Source organism: Ahaetulla prasina, chromosome 7, assembly GCF_028640845.1.
Source record: "Ahaetulla prasina isolate Xishuangbanna chromosome 7, ASM2864084v1, whole genome shotgun sequence".
Lineage (NCBI taxonomy): Eukaryota > Metazoa > Chordata > Lepidosauria > Squamata > Colubridae > Ahaetulla > Ahaetulla prasina.
In genome coordinates this window covers 49,438,468-49,456,459 of record NC_080545.1, presented here as the reverse complement: position 1 = coordinate 49,456,459, position 17,992 = coordinate 49,438,468, and the positions used below count along the sequence as shown (strand labels likewise).

The window sequence follows — 17,992 nt, the reverse complement described above, 5'->3', positions numbered from 1 at the left end:
AAGTCCATAAGTGGAAGGTTTTTTAAAAAAAAAATCGAATAGTTTTTGCTTGAACTTCCCCTTCACATGGCATACTCCAGTAATTTGTTTTTAAAAGAAAAGCTATTCATAATTTTAAAAACTATCTGACTGTCTTCTATGACAAAATTCACTAAAATGTGACATACAGCTCTACTGCTGCTAATAGTTGTAATACATCTCCTCCATTCATATAATAGAGATAAAAGAGTAGATCTTCCCCATAGCGACCAAGCTTTATTGCAGCCAACTGAAAAGGAAAAAAAAAAAGACTTTCAAAATCCAATTTAAGTTTTATTTATATTACTAAGAGATGATTAAAAAATAAAGATCTTAGAAATGAATTAATTATTTGATGTTACACATATATATCCATGTAGTTGTAAGAGAAAAGGCTGCCAAAATGTTTAATTGGCTTCCCTAAATTTCCCCAAATATTTATTCTGGTACTTATGTTTAGTAAGAATGGTAAAACAAACCAGGGAATCTCTGTCCATTAAACCTAAACCAGAAGTATTATTTCTCAATAAACCAGAATCATGACCACCCACATAACTTAAAATTCTTGATAGTTAGGAGAGATTGAAACCAAACTTCTTAGTACTGATATAATGACAGACAAACCAATGGTAAAGACTTCCCAGTCTGTTCAGCTATTCTTCTATCAGGCATAACTAAGTAGAGATGATTGGAAGCATCCATACTTGTATTATATTTGAACAGGATCTAAGAGAATGTGGATTATGAACCACTGTCCAAGTATATATTTTTTATTGCAGTAATGTAGCCATTAGTGTGTGAAGTATCCTACTATAATTTACCTATTTAGGAAAACTGAGTGAAGAATTAGAAAATTTTAACTTTAGAACTTGCTTTCTATCATACCCTTCTGTATTCTGCCTGTAGATAATTAGAATTCTGGCCTTTGATAAAATAAATCTGCAAATATAATTGTTTTGAGTACTCCATCAGACTGCCATTTTTCTCATATATGCACATTCCAAAAATACAGTAACACTTTTTCAGTGGAACTAGCAAAACTGTGCAAAATAATATAGATTGATTTTACTGTTAAAGTAGAATTTATGTTAATAAAAATGTCTATATATTCTCCCAAAATATAAACTAAGAGCAAATGAAGTGATTTTATTTAATAAAACTTTTCTAAATATAAAACTATTTATTAAGATACTTTATATTTTAAAGAAACTTCTCTAAAATATAGAATAAATGCATACAATAGTGAAACGTATTTCAGTAGGAATAATATTTAGCAATTATATAGATTTTTTTTAGCATTGGAAACATTTTAATATATTTATCCAAAAAAAGCTTATTAAATTAATATTACTGAAAAATGACACTTTATTCAGGCCATCAGATGTTAATATCACTTATATATACAGATTGTCATAAATATAACAGCCTGAGATTTTTTTTTCTACTTTATTCTGCTAAGGGACCATAAAGTATACTCACCTTATCCCTAATGTGAATATTTGTTAAGTATTCAGATGGAACATGGAAGTCTGGATAAGGGAATGAGACATGATTTAATTCTTAACCCATGATACTGATTTTCAAGAATATTACCGTGTTTCCCCGAAAATATGACATGTCCTGAAAATAAAGCTAAGCCTGATTTTTGGAGTGGGTGTAAATATACGCCCTCCCCCAAAAATAAGCCCTAGCGAAGGGGTGGGCGGGGCCACCACAGGAGGCAGCCCTTTCCTTCCCCGATCAGCTAATGGCAGCTGGGCCCCTTAATTGTGACCCACAGATCAGCTGAGCTGATGTGGAGCTGCCTCTCGTTCTATCTCTCCCCAGTGCTCTTGGCGCTCACCCACCTCCCATCCATCTCCCTCCCCTGCAAACTCCCACCCCGCCTGCAAGAGAGCAGCTGCCCGGCACCTCTTGCCACATGGTGCCCACCCAGCGGACAATCCCTCCTTCAGCCTGGCAGAACGCCACTCACCCACCAAGTAGGATCCCAGGATCACGATGTGGGTGAAGCCTGTGAGTACCAGGTCTTTGATGCGTCCGCGCCACCACCATCCCAGCACTGAGGATGGCTTCCACTGTGGCTTCCAAATCCCGGCTGGAAGCCGCTGGAAGCAGAGAAGAGGCCAGTCAGGCCAGCCACCTGCTGCCAACTCTTCCGGGAGCCAGGGCAGACGTATGGAGCTGGAACTGTTGGCAATGATCACTATGGGAGTGCGCTTCCCACTCTATGGTTCCAGCTCCATGTGGCTGCCCCGGCTCCCGGAAGCCTCGGCAGCAGGCAGCTGGCCTGACCAGCCTCTTCTCTGCTTCCAGCAGCTTCCAGGCAGGGTTTGGAAACCACAGAGGAACCCATCCTCAGTGCTGGGATGGTGGATGCGTGGACTCTCCATGCGGGGCTGCGGCTCCCTTCGCCACCTTTCTGCCCCGGTTGCCAGAAGACTCTCTGTCCCAGCAGCAGACGGCTGATCTGACCTGACCAGCCTCTTCTCTGCTTCCAGCTGGGTGCTCAACGGCTTTGCCCACATCGACATGCTGAGGCCTGGGAGGAGCACGAGTGGTGGGGACAGGCACTCGCATGGCTTGGTACCTTTGGGCCACTCGCACTACACACACATCCCGCAGGAGGAGAGGGACTTGATGGTGCGCAGAGGGAGCCTCTCTCTGCCAGATTCCTGGCTGTGAGTGTGCAGGCTGCCCGGTGGGCACCACGTGGCAAGAGATGCCTGGCGGCTGCTTTCTTACAAGCAGGCTCCCAAAGAGCCAGGCGCAGGGATGGGAAGACGCAGGCACAGCCTCAGGGGCGAACAGTTGACGAGCAGCTTTGTTGCGCTGTCGTAGCAGCACATCACAGCAGCAGCCATGAGGTGACCACACTTGCCGCCTCCTGCACCCCCAAAATAATTAGACACACACATACCCTATAATCAGGCCAAGCCCTTATTTCGGAGTTCAAAAGAATTATTTTCAGGGAAACACGGTAAGAGTATATTAAGTTAAAAATAGATGTATTAATTGATCAACCTTACCTATATCTTGAGGTCGACAGGGTGAAGAAGCCCAAGGTGATGCAAATTTGGGGTAAAGATTTCTGTACAGAAAAAAAATTAATTACTTAATTAATTTTAATTAATACTTGATTGCTAAAGATTATTCCTTCTCAAAATGCTGTTACTTCAAATACAAAAACAGAGGCTGGTTTGCACACTATCTAGCTTAAACATATTATCTGGATCTAGATTAATACCAAGAATTAGATAAAACAATAAATACCTCTCTTATCAATATTACCAATGCTTTATTGATAATAACAAATAACTTTGTTAGATCCAAAGTAGGCCAGATGAAGCAATTAAATGTAATTCTACATTGTGGTATAATGTTGTCATTGAAGAAATTATGCAATTATGCCAATACAACATAGTACCAACTTTTGGCAATCATAATAATCACAAATAACACAATTCATAATTTATTTTTAATTAATAAATGTACTTCCATCATTTGACTCTTATATCTTTGAAAGAATTGAGATGTTATAGATCACAGGTATCAAACCCGCAGCATCACGTTGCTTTCACATGATGTTTTGTGACAGTTTTCCCATTCACTTAGCTGGGGTGATGCGGCCTGCACATGGCGCATCCGGTCTGCAGGCCACCAATTTGCCCCCCGTTATAGACATTCCCTTCCTAAAATTAGTGTATTAAGTTGATGTTTCACCATGTTACTGTTTTGTCATTAATTGTCATTACATTTTTTCCATTGTTGCAGCAATCAATTATTAACATACAACAGGGGTGTCCAACTCCCAGCCCGCAGGCCAAGTAAATCACACACTGGCCATGCCTACGCCCAGTTTAGCAAAGGGGAAGGGGGGAAAAGTCCCGATACATCACGTGACATTGCCGTGACATGAGTTTGACACCCAACATACAACTATCAACAAACTATCACTTTTCTTTAGTCATATTATTTTTTGATGTGTGTCATTAATCATGTCATATTAGTTTCTGATTGTGACTAAGTTAACATTATTTCAATATTTGCAAGAGCTATATGTTGGAATAACTATTAAAACATGAATTTGTGTTTATTAATTGATATAAACTTAATTGGATCAAAGAAATGGTGCAAGCATACCATACCCGTGCAAAGCCTTTGATAGTCTCATTTTATTCATAAAAAGTGGTAAAATATGAGCACAATAATTTTTCCTGGACTCACAATTGGCTGAGAAACTACACACAAAAAATGCCCATTAATAGTTTTATTTCAACTTGGAAGAAAGTCTCATCAGAGTGCTACAGGGCTATTGCTTGGGTCCTGTACTATTCAACATTTCTTACATCAATTAACTTGGATGAGGGAGTTGAGAAGATATTTAGCATGTTTGTATATCATACAAAGCTAGGATGACCAGAACCACAGGATGAAAATTGCAACTCAGATGCAATGTAACAAATAACTTCCTGACTGAGTATGTTGCCAGCTAGTGAAAAAGGTTGCATATATGATGTGATTTCTTTTTCACTATTGGTTTTGCACTGAGTAGAGGGACATGCTGGCTCTGTGGTTAGAACAGAGGCTTGATGATTGACAAACCCACGTTCAAGAGCTGAATACTACAGGGCAGGATTAGCGCCCGCCACTTGTTTCAGTTTCTGCCCAGCTAGCAGTTCAAAAGCATGTAAAAATGTGAATAGATGAATAGGTACTACTTTGATGGGAACCCATGCGGGGATGAGAGAGGAGCATCCATTTGGGCGTCTCCCGGGCAATGGGGACATCAATGGCGATGTCATTGACCTGCAAACACCCTGGTATCTGCCTCCAAGTCCCATCAGCTACCGAACATCTATTGTCTCTGATGCAATAGACTCCTGGCTTTGTAAAATCACCTATACTAAATAAATAGTGCACTGAGTAGAAAGTTGAGGTAGATTATTTCTAAGTTCCCTACCAAAACTTTTGATTTTATATTTTGGAGATTTAGCAACCTTTCTGTGACCAGGAATTACATGGCTGAAAAATGACAGAAAATGTAATAAAGATGCAAAGTAATATTACTGTGGTTGAATTCCCATCTTCCCCTAATTCGTCAATTTACTGGAGTTTTGAGAAATGAAAGGCCTATTTGTTTTTAACTTCTCTGTGCTCCAACCTGCAGAAAGCTTGCACTATTGGTCAGTTAACCATTGAATATCAATTGCACAAAGTTGGAGACTTCAGAAAGTACATGTGAAACACAAACTGTCCCCATTATATGTAAATTAGATTGTATAAGCACTCTTCTCTCAAAATGATAAACTAAGCATTTAATCATGGTGCCACGGTGGTTAGAATGGAGTATTGCAGGCTAATTCTGCTGACTTCCAGCAATTCAGCAGTGTGATTCTCACCATCTCTAGGTTGACTCAAACCTCCATCTTTCTGAGGTCAGTAAAATGAGGACCCAGATTGTTGGGGGCAATATGCTGACTCTATAAACCTCTTAGAGGGGACTGTAAAGCACTGTGAAGCGGTGTATAAGTCTAAGTGCTATTGCTATTTGTATAGGACTATGATAGAAGACTGACTACTTTTCCATTCGAGAACAGCTTATTTAAGTATAGTAACTGTTTTTTTCCTCATATACCAATATGGTTAGGCAATTCATACTGTTATCTGATAAATAATATTAAATTCAGTGTAAACCAATAAAAAATATTAAAACTAAACATGAAAGATGTAAGGCTTTATAAAGGTTTTCTGCAATACAAACAAACATAGAATATATTGTCAACAGCTGCAGACATATATCACAAATTTGTGATTTTTCTGATGTGTTAAATTATTTTTTATGAATATCATCCCTGATTTATTGAAATCTTGTTGAATTCCATATTAGCATTCTGAAGCTAATTGCATGAATGCATGTTTTAGAATAATTACATTTTTACTTTACCTTCGTAAATAGTTTGGAAGTGTGGTTATTCAAAAATAAATTATAACTAGTAATTTACATTAAATAATGATATTAATTTGAAAACACTTACTCGGGAGAATTGAGATTGAGACCTAAAGTTGTCAAGTCACTTCCTAATGCAAGATGTACCATGCCAGGGTCTGTCTCTGCTGCCCTGATGAATGTTAACAAACCAATCATTCCAAACTGGTCTGTCACCATCCCTTGTGGAATGTTGGTAACCCGACCTAGAAAACCAGAAATCAGAGTATTATCTAATAGAGAATCAGTGTCATCTGAAACATTTGTAAAAAAAAACAGCAGATTTAGCAAACATACCATCAGGTAACACCTGAATCCCCTTTTTCTGCTGGTTATTGTTTTGCGTTGTTGAACTTTTATCTCCAGGAAATTTTGGACCATCTGCACTAGATGATGTTTTGCCTGATGTATTCAAATTCTGTTAAAGAGATATAAAGGGAAAAAAATCAATATAAAAATTGTAAAAAACAACAACACCATGACCAGCTAACTTAATTAGTGTTTACAAAATAGCATCCTCCAGGAATTTCTTTCTTCTCTTATATTTGTATATTTATATAGACTTATGAAGTGAGATCATCCATGTATCAATACATTGTTAGTAATAAACAGCTTGTCCATTGTGTACAATTCAAGGGTGACAATAGATAATAATGTCTGGAATTACTAATGGTTTTAATGACAATAAATTAAACTTCAGTCCTCCCAAGTTCTGTTCAGGGAAATGTGTTCAGCCATTTGATGTATAGGTTTCTAACCTAGGTTCTCTGCAAAGCCATGTCTACCTATATAAGGTAGACATGCCAAACAGACAGAGACTATGATTAACCCCTTCAAATTCTTAAGTATGATTGAGGACTCCAAAGACTTTAGGTTTATATGGCTTATATAGAATAGAATAGAATAGAATTTTATTGGCCAAGTGTGATTGGACACACAAGGAATTTGTCTTGGTGCATATGCTCTCAGTGTACATAAAAGAAAAGATACGTTCATCAAGGTACAACATTTACAACACAATTGATGATCAATATATCAATATAAATCATAAGGATTGCCAGCAACAAGTTATAGTCATACAGTCATAAGTGGAAAGAGATTGGGGATGGGAACTATGAAACGATTAATAGTAGTGCAGATTCAGTAAATAGTCTGACAGTGTTGAGGGAATTATTTGTTTAGCAGAGTGATGGCCTTCGGGAAAAAACTGTTCTTGTGTCTAGTTGTTCTGGTGTGCAGTGCTCTATAGCGTCGTTTTGAGGGTAGGAGTTGAAACAGTTTATGTCCAGGATGCGAGGGATCTGCAAATATTTTCACGGCCCTCTTCTTGATTCGTGCAGTATACAGGTCCTCAATGGAAGGCAAGTTGGTAGCAATTATTTATTCTGCAGTTCTAATTATCCTCTGAAGTCTGTGTTTTTCTTGTTGGGTTGCAGAACCGAACCAGACAGTTATAGAGGTGCAAATGATAGACTCAATAATTCCTCTGTAGAATTGGATCAGCAGCTCCTTGGGCAGTTTGAGCTTACTGAGTTGGCGCAGAAAGAACATTCTTTGTTGTCCTTTTTTAATGATGTTTTTGATGTTAGCTGTCCATTTGAGATCTTGCGATATGATAGAACCCAGAAATTTGAAGGTTTCTACTGTTGATACTGTGTTGTCAAGTATTGTGAGAGGTGGAAGTATGGAAGGGTTTTTCCTAAAGTCTACCACCATTTCTACGGTTTTGAGTGTGTTCAGTTCCAGATTGTTTTGGTTGCACCACAAGGCTAGTCGTTCTATTCTATTCTATTCTATTCTATTCTATTCTATTCTATTCTATTCTATTCTATTCTATCTGACTGTTTCACTTTAACCAGAAGTGAAGCAAATGGAAATTGGGCAAATTTCCATTAACAAATACAGCACTGCAATTTGAAGAATGTTATCCCCAACTTTGCTAATTACTTCTGTTATTTGATATGGTTGGGCAGGGACTGCTTTCTTTCTTTCTGTCTCTCTCTCTTTCCTTCTTTCTTTCTTATCTCTCTCTCTCTCTTTCTTTCTTTCTTTCTTTCTTTTCTCTTCCATCTTTCCTTCCTTCCTTCCTTCCCCATCATTTTTACAAATAACTCAAGGTGGCAAACAAGTCCAATACACCTTCCTCTTCCCATTTTCTGCACAACAATCCTCTGAGGTAGGTTGGGCTGAGACAGCGTCAGTGGCCCAAAGTCATCCAGCCAGCTTTTATGGCTAAAAGGCTTTTACCCATGATTTAACTGCCTTCTTAAACATATAAATACATACATACATATGTGTGTATGTGCATGCATGAATTATTTTTTCTTTAAATTATGGCAAACTTACAGGTTTACTGTCATCATTACTTGATGTTGGATCTTTGTAGTTGGAGCCTGGTAATGCTGGAAAATCTTCATTGTGTATTGAAAAGTCCTGGGTTTGCTCATTTGCTGGTTTTGTTACCATCCCAACTACATTGGGAGATAAATACACCACACTGAATTATTTAAATTGTAATAGTTTTCATTTTCATTTTATTTCAAGTTATTTGCACTATTTTATTATTATGGATTTTAATTTTCATGTTGAAAGTGAACCTTAAAATATTTGAAAATTAAAGAGACATAAATTGAGTAAATAAAACTGTACAATTGACTATTCAGTTTTTGATTTTTTTAAAGTCAAAAACATTATAATGAAGCTAACAAGATTTTTAAACAAAAATATACAATTAATGTAAATGTGTAAATTAGATTTTAAAAAGCACTAGCAGTTAATTATTTTTCAAAATTGTTTTGTTATATTACTACAATATACTCAAATCATTTGTAATATTCCAAATTGTACTAATGATTTACAGTAACTAAATGAAAATATAAGACTGTAAGAAGAAAATGTATGGTTGAACTACTAAAACTAATTATATCTAAGACCAAAGGTATAGTTTATGCACACACATGGGATACACAAGGTAGAGCTGGACAAAATGGCTATATTGTCCCAGTCCCCTATGCTGAACCTTTGTAAGTTCAGAGGATTGTGTGAAGGAATCCTTTCTTATTCTGAAATTAGCTTGTCTTGATTCTAAATCTTTGCCTTCTGTTACTCTTCCTTGTGGAGAACAAGAAAAACTTATTTTTTAAAAAAACCTTTTAGTATTTCATATGCATTACAATAAGATCTTATTGTAGACTTATTGTACAATAAGATCTATTCTGGGCTCCTACATTTATCACCACTACTCAATATAAGTATACCATGATAACTAGGACATCTAGATTTGCCTCCTATTGCCTTTCTGATGGGTCCCTGCATTTATTTATTTATTTGTTTTGCAAGGAAATCTTTTGCTTTGCCATTGCCTCTTTCCTTGGGTTGAGAGAAAGTGATACCTTCAAAGTCACTCAGCTGGCTTTGGGCCTAAGGTGGTTTCTAGTCTTGTGCCTTAACTACTACACCAAATTAGTTTTCTAGGTGCTGGTGTCATCTTTAAAGGTGCTGGTGACTACCTTTAAAGCCTCACATGTTTGGGGGAGTGTTACTTACAGAACCACATCTTCTCACTCATTTCTATGTGTCCTATATTCAGGCAGGAGAGACATGCTGTAAGAACCATCGCCCAAGGAGTATCAGACAACAAGATCTTGAAGATCCTTTTATGCCATGGGATCTGACCTCTGAAACATCATTCCTTATGAGATTAAGTTGGCCTCCACCCTAATGGCCTTTTGTAAGGCCCTGAAGATCTGGTTTTATGTTCAACCCTTAAGTATCCGATATATGACAGAGTGTACTGGTTGTGTTGGAAAGATTTTTATGATTCTCAGGCAACTGTATGTTTTATCTTTGATATATTTTATGACCCCGAGTCATACATATGAGATGGGAAACTGTATGAACCAAATAAATAATTGGGTTATAGACAATTGTGAGAAAAGATGATGGGGCAAAGATACTAAAATAAACTCACACCATTTTATACTTGTGTGTTCAAAATTCCACTCAATTCTATGCATTTACTAACAGCAAACAGGTTTCGGGGTGGCAGCTAAATAACCTACAGACAATTTTCTTTTAGGGACCTTCATTTCTCAGGCAAAAGACAGATTCAATAATAATAACATGAGGCCAAAGTTGAAGTTTAGCAAAAGCTGTTATTAATGCCTAAGATATCATATGATCAATGCTGCAAAGACACCAGATTCACACTCACCATAGGGTGCCCTTCCAGCTAGAGGGTTTATTAATGGAGTTGGATTTCCACTTCCTTCCCTTCTATTTCTGTCCGCTAGTGCTGGAAAATCTGAAAGATCCAGTCCTGTAACATTTTCACTGCCATCTAAAAGAAAATACGTTGTTTTCAAGTTTATAAATGTCCAATAATGTATTTGGAGAACCATGCATACATATCATAAATAGACAATTCTGTAGAAACTTAATGATAATTATATTCCATTTCTTCCAAGTTACGATACCTGTAGCTTGGGAGAAAGAAGACAAGGGGTAGAGAGAGAAGGAAAGAGCAAGTAGTGATTTAGCCCTCTAAAAGAAACAAGCTTAAAAGGTAAGTATTAGCCTTATGCAGTATCATGCACATGATACTAAAATCAGGAGAGTTCAAATATGTTTCTAGCTGCTGGAAATCTATCTATGCCAAGAGTCAGTGGTCCAAGAAATCCCTATCTTATCTTGCTGCCAACTTCACTTGTCAGAAGATGGTAGAAAGAACAAACGGGTATGATATCCCAGACATAATCCTTACCAACAGGGAGGAATTGAAGAAGTGAAGGTGACAGGAACCTTGAGAGAAAATGGCCATGTTATCCTTGAGTTCATGATATCAGGGGGAGGAGGAATAGAGAAGAGTCAGACTTGTATACTGGATTTCTTGAATTCAGACGGAAGGTAGGAGGGATCAGGCTTGAAATCCTGAGGAGAAAAGTGTCTGGAAAGAATGGGAAATCCTACTAAACAAGGTACCGAAGGCACAATTATAAACAATTCGTACCAGAAGGAAAAACTGGAGACATCTTAAGAGAACATGTGGATACATTTACTGTCTAAATGTTAAAAAGAAAAAGGGATATGGATACAAAGTGAAAGGAATGGTAGTAAGAAAGAATACAAGGCAGTCAGCAGAAACTGTAGGGTATGTTTCAGAAAGGCTACAGTGCAGAATGAGCTGAGGCTCGCAAAGAAATATTTCAAACAACAAAAAGGCTTTTTGGAGGGGGTGAGGTGTACATCAGAAACAAAAAGGCAAAATAAGGTCTGCTGTGAGCAGAAAGAGATAAAATTGGTGATGGATGATGGACAAAAGGCAGAAGCTCATATTTTATGTGTCTACTTTCAGAAGGGAAATTAGGCCTTCATTGGCCATCTATATTAGATTGGAGTGTAGTATCAAATGCGCTCTCTGCTAGACAATGTGCTTTTCAACATTTTTAATAACCTAGATGAAATTGACGGAATGATGATCAAAATTTCTGATATCACAAAACTAGGATGAATAGTTAATACTTTAGAAGAGAAAGAGAAGATCAAATAGGTTTGAACACTGGATCAGAAATAAACAGGATGAAATTTAACAGGAAAATGTGTAAAAACTTGCATCTGAGAAAGGCACAAAACTATAAGATGGAAAAGTTCATGTGAAAAAGATCTAATAGATATATTATATAAGCCAGCTGTGTGATGAAGTGTTGCTGAAAAGGTAAATGCTATTTTGGAACATATTAACAAGAGCATATAGTCCAGATCAGAGAAAGTAACTTTTCCACACTACTGTATTTTGCATAGTTCTGGGCATCACAGTTTTTTTAAAAAAGACTGATACATGGGAGTGCATCAGAGGACAATAAGATGATGAAAGCACCAAGCCCTATGAGAAACAGTTAAAAAACTGTGCATGTTTAACCCACAGAAGAGAAGACTGAAGTACATAATAGCAGTCTTCAGGTTCCTAAAGAGGAAATCTATTATCCCATATTCAGACAAGATCTGAATCAATGACTTGAAAGTACAGGAAAGGAGAGTCAGGTTAGATATTACGAGAAATTTCCTGGCAGTAGGAACTATGAACCAGTGGAATAGCTGCCTCAAGAAGTGGCATGTACTCCTCACTGGAGGCAGGATAAGCATCTGTCCAAAAGACTTTAGCAGATCCTAGATTGAGCAGGGCATAGAAATAAATGACCTCAATTATCCTTTCCAAATCTATGAAAACCAACAAATACTTGTGATCCAAAAACTACAAGATATTCACCCTAGGCTTTTCTGTTTCCAAGTAGTGTGAGAATATCTACTGGCTGGGATTAAGCAGATACCGTATATACTCGAATATAAGCCGATCCGAGTATAAGCCGAGGTCCCCAATTTTACCCCAAAAAACTGGGGTAAACTGGGGACTCGAGTATAAGCCGAGGGTGGGAAATGAGGCAGCTACCGGTCGGGGAAACCCTCCCTCCCTCAGCCGAGAAGGCTGGCGGCTCCCCCGCCCCGCCCTCTCACTGCACCGGCGGGCTTCCCCGCGCTAATGCAAAAGCCCGCCAAGTTTGCGCCATCCGGTATAATGTGAAAAAAAGAAGAAGAAAAAAAACTCGAGTATAAGCCGTATATACTCGAGTATAAGCCGAGGGGACGTTTTTCAGCACAAAAAACGTGCTGAAAAACTCGGCTTATACTCGAGTATATACGGTACTTTTTTTGCTTATATTGTAGATTTAATTGTAATTTGAATTTGCCTTTGGGTTTTTTTTTTTATTGTATACTGCCCAATAACATGATCAAATGAGTTGGGCAATATATATATATATCTAATAAATAAATACAAAAAGCCTGTGATTCCAGAACTGTTACATTCTGCTTTGTTCAGTTTTGCGGATATTATACATCTATGACAACATATGAATTAGTGGATTTGGTTCATAATTAAAACTGGAGGGCAAAGGATATAAGGGGGTATGGAAAAACTGGCAGAATCACCTCTTTCGCTTATGAAAATGAAGTCTACTGAAAACCATGAATATCTATACAAATACTGGGAAAGTAACATAAAATACACACACAATAAGCTTCCAAATGAAACTCTAAAGAATGAGGATTTAAAATAGGCTTACCTGTTCCATTAAAAATATTACTTGATAAAGAGTTATTCATTCCAAATGCCTGATTCCTATTCATTCCAAATCCAGACATGCTAACATAAACAAAAACAGAAAAAAGAAAGTTTACATATAATCCTCTAAATAAATATAGATCACCTTAATTTGACATGCAGATGAAAAAAATGTACAAAACTGACTTCCAGTTTGGCTCCGCTTCGTTGATGGCAGTCTTTTTTAGACTGCTAGCCCCATAGCGTAAATCAGCTGTCCGACAGCTTGTAAATCTCTTCCTCGGGCAAAGAGGGAGATGAGCATTCAGGCTGAAGTTGAGCCACCCAGAGAAGCCCCAGAAAAGTTTCTGGAGGCTTGAGGGGAGTGCTCCTTCCAAAACCTGAAAGAAGCTCCAGACTTGGAGGGCATCTGCCTTTTGTCAGGAAAAAACGTAGCGTCCAATCTCCACGGCAGAAATTGATTTGTGATGGATTGTAACGCGAACAGAGCAGAAACTGGAGTTCTAGCATTTGTTTGTAAGAAGACTGCAAGCCCCTAATAGAGGATATATTTGTTGCGAGGATAGGAGAGAAGAAAGCAAATGGCATTTTGTGGAATGCAAACAAATGGCGATTTGTGTATTGGAAACGAAAGTTAAGGAAATGCTTGTGTGGAACTAGGAGATATACAAGAAGATACTGACTAAATGGAAGAAATGAGAATTTTATGGTTTATATTTTTTCTTCTTCTTTGGGATTATAATGATTTAGAAGAAAAGTTTTTTGAATCTTTCCTTTTTAACCCCTTTTTGTCCTCTGTTACTGGGTAGGTTATATATTTTTAAAAATGGCTTTTAAGCAAATAGTACCAAAAGCCACTAAAAATTTTGAAATTTCTTCAGTTCAGATACGAAAATTAAAAGAAGAAATCAAAGAGGAATTAAGAAATTTTTTACAGGAGTTTCTGGAGACTCATTTTTCAGAAATAGATCAAAAATTTGATGAAATAGAGAAAGAGATGTTGGATTTTAAGGAAGTGGTGGAAGAGCAGAAGAGGGAAATGAAAATGATAAAGGATGCAATTTCACAAATATTAAGGTCTTGTATTCAGATGGAGGATAGTTTGGAAGAAGTTAATAAAGCTAATTTAGAGTTGCAAAGGAAAATAGAGGAAATTCAAAAGAATCAAAACAATTGGAACTTAGATAATAAGATGGAAGATATAAAGGCAAAGGTAGATAGGGCAGATGAAGAAAGAGTAATATTACAATATAGATTAATGGAATATGCTATAAGGGTGAGGGGGTTGAGGGAAAGTAGGAAGGAAAATTTAAAAGAGATTTTTAAATTTAAAGCTTTTGCAAGCTTTTGCTCAGATAAAGGGTGTGGAGCCAGAAGACTTTGAGATTAATATTGAAAGAATTTATCGTGTTAATTCTTGGTGGGCAAGACAAAATAGATTACCGAGGGATGTGGTTATTTATTTTACAACTAAAAAGGTTAGGTTTGAAATCTTGCAAGCCTTTTATAAAAATAAATTTCAAATATTGAGACAAGATATAAAAAGGATGAAGGAAATGCCTCCTAAAATGTTAAGAAAGAGAAGAGAATTTGCTTTTTTAGTGGATAAGTTTAAGAAACATCAGATATATTTTAGATGGGAAGTTCCAATGGGTTTGTCAGTGAATTTTAGAGGTAGAAAGTATTTTCTTAGTACAGTTACGAAAGCAAGACATTTCTATATTAATGTTTTAAAGAATGGGAATCCTTTGTTGTTAGATGCTAAGTTAACTGGTTTGGAGACGGAAAATAGAATAGGAGAGGGGAGGAATGTTTAAGATGTGAATATGATGATTATGGTTAATTTCTAGAATTGATTTGTTTAGGATATAAATTATAGGATTTTTGTTATTTGTTATTTGTAAGGTATAAACCTATGGGATGATATTATTTAATTGTGAAGGATGGAAAGTAAAATTTATGAATTTAGATAATGTTGTGGATGTAATGATGTTAATTGTTTACTGTTATATTGTGGATGTAACTTAAATGATTATTCGTTTTAATTGATACGTTTATAAACAGTAAAAGTTATGAAGTTAAATTGGAAATATTGTATCTGAGACTTTATTCGTAATGATATTTGACTGATGGAGTAATGGAAGATCGGACATTAAATGTTATGACAATTAAAGAAATATATAAGTGATGAAAATTTGAACTCAAGAAGATGGACTGTAATTTAAGAAATGGACTTATGAAATTTGAAGGAATATACAAGTGGAGAAAATTTGAATTTGAGAAGATGGACTAATTTTAAAAATGGACTGTAAGAAGTAGTAATATGTGAAGGGAAAATTGTATTGGTATTGTTCCTTTTTTTTTTTTTCCTTATTCTTTCTTATCTCTTTATTTTTATTGTGAGGGGATTTAAAGTTTTAGAGAGGGGTGGGAGTTTATGTATATTTTGTATACTTTAGCTTGTGATTGTTGGTCATAATACCTGGTATTTGCTCTGGGAAGTCTGGGGGGGGGGGAAGGGGGAAGGGGGGGAAATGATACATGGATTGGTTGTTAATGTACAATAATGACTGAAGATATGAAATTAAAATTTGAAATGATATTGGGGCTGCCCGACTGCCATTTCAGAAAGAAAGGGAGAGAGGAGTAGGAGGAGGGAAGAAAGTAGGTAGGAAAGAGTTGAGAAGGAGGAGGGGAATAAGAAGGTTAGAAAGCGTGGAAGAAGGGAGGAGTGGAGGAGGAGGAGAGGAAGTAGTAAAGTGAAGGAGATGAAGGAGGGGAAAGTAGTAGAGGGTAGAGGGAGGTTGTGAAGAAAGGAAGTGGCAGTCGGGCAGGCCCGAATTAGCAATAAATAAAAATTAATGATTAATGATGGATAACAGATTGTACATAAATATGATGTTGGAAAATGGAAATAAAAAATTTTATATATAAAAAAAGAAAAAATATACAAAACTAGCTTGTCATTCGTATTGGCTGTTTTTTATATGTTCACTCCTCCTCAATGGATCAGTTTAAACATAACGTAAAAGAACAGCTTGGCTTGATAATACAGCCAACTAGCAATAAATGGTTGTCATATGGTTGGTACAACTGCTTCTCATTTGTGAATAAACACTCTGGCTAAAATAGGAAGTGAGTTACTGACTCCAATTGGCAATTAAATTCTGTTTTCTAAACTGGAAATAAATAGGCTGATAACCCATCTATGAACTCTCAATGATTATATCCCAAACACAGATAGGAGCCCAATGGAAGAGTCAGCCCATAAATGCTATCCAGGAATTATAACCTCACTACTGCAACCTTTAACAGGACATAGCTGCACATTGTTATGTTAATGACCAAAAGATGCTAAGAAATATAAACTGAATTGAATATAACACATTTAAAAATTAACACTGTGTGTTCCAAGGCTACTGTTTGAAACAAACTGTTATCATAAAACATGTTGGGCTGATAGTACCTGTTACAAAACAGAATTGTAAGTAAAATGCAGCTCTGAAGATATGTAAAGCATGAACTTTTCAGAATCAAAGAAATCCAAAACTTCTTCCAGAAGTTACAACAGTACATATCATCTTGTGTGGCACACTCTTTACATGGTTTACAAACAATAAAGATACTTCCTTAATATCACATCTCATAATTCATAAGCAAAGTGCTATTTCTACTTTGTCTTTCTTCCTGTTTCTTGCTGTCACCAACTGGTTTTTTCCCATTTAGCCCTTTCTTTTTTATATAAAAGAACAATTCAAGAAAAATATACTACTGGGTTTATTTGTACCACCTACGCTTGAGAAAGGACTTAGCCATGAATATTAGAGTATATGCTTATTAATATGTTGTCCATAATAGATCAGATGCAACACAAATATTAATTTAATCATTTAACTGAAAATAGAGACTCCAGGGGAAAAGTATTAGAAACAGGAGTAACTCTAACTCCATTACTTGTTTCTTAGAAACATTGTATTTGATATAGATATTTTCCTAAACAAGTGTTAATAGTTGCTATTGTCAGTCAACAAGTAACCAAGACTGATACATTGAGTTAATATAATGATGGGAAAAATCTGCCTTTTACTTAAGGGATCTAAAAGAAGAAAAATTAGACCATGAATTTCTATTTAATATTTGCTTTCCCCCCCCACAATCTTTTAAGCTCGGATTGGAAAAATGTAATGAAATAGAGAATCTAATCCAAAACAGGCTTCAGAAGTCACATATGACATAGCAAATAATTTTGGAAAGAAGATTAATTTGTAAGACATGAAGAGTTTTGCTCAGAACTAAGGATATTATATCATTCTAGTGATGAAAAAACCATAGCAAAACACAATTTACCTGCCTGATGTACATTTTGAAATATGCTCCACTTCTTTATCAGAAAAGTAATGTGCATGGGAATGAGGAGGAATGAAAACGGAAGCTCTTTGTCTAATGGAATGCCCTTCATATAGCATAGGATATATCACCCTGAATTTATCATACCTGTTCACAGTAAAAGGTTGTCGAGAGGGTTGTTGCTTTGGCATACAAATTATGCTGGGTGAACTTCGATTAGGACTGCCTAAACCTGAACTGCTCATGCTGTTTGTCCTGCTGGGAATTCCAATGCCCTGGCCAACCTGGGAGTGGTTCATCATATTCCTAGGATTCATAGGCAATATACCCCTGAAAAATATGATACAACAATAACGAATATGTCAGCATATCATTATATCTACTTTGTTCAAGCCAATCATTTCTAAGTGGACATTTTAGACACACATGAAATGAGTCATTTTATAATGAAGACCACCAGTTGTCCATCTTTTTCATTTGTATCAATAGTGATTGGTAGTGTTTTTAAAATTTCAGAAACT

At 36.5% G+C, this 17,992-nt stretch overlaps 1 protein-coding gene across 1 annotated transcript in view; it reads right to left on the bottom strand.

Moving 5' to 3' along the window:
• The window catches only part of CNOT2 (CCR4-NOT transcription complex subunit 2), a 64,392-nt gene that overhangs the window by 5,869 nt on the left and 40,531 nt on the right, over nt 1–17,992 (bottom strand). The window contains 9 exon segments of the mRNA XM_058191524.1: nt 168–268; nt 1,498–1,547; nt 3,048–3,109; nt 6,057–6,213; nt 6,305–6,425; nt 8,354–8,478; nt 10,221–10,346; nt 13,126–13,205; nt 17,619–17,801. Of these exon segments, the coding sequence (XP_058047507.1) occupies nt 168–268; nt 1,498–1,547; nt 3,048–3,109; nt 6,057–6,213; nt 6,305–6,425; nt 8,354–8,478; nt 10,221–10,346; nt 13,126–13,205; nt 17,619–17,801 (1,005 nt within the window).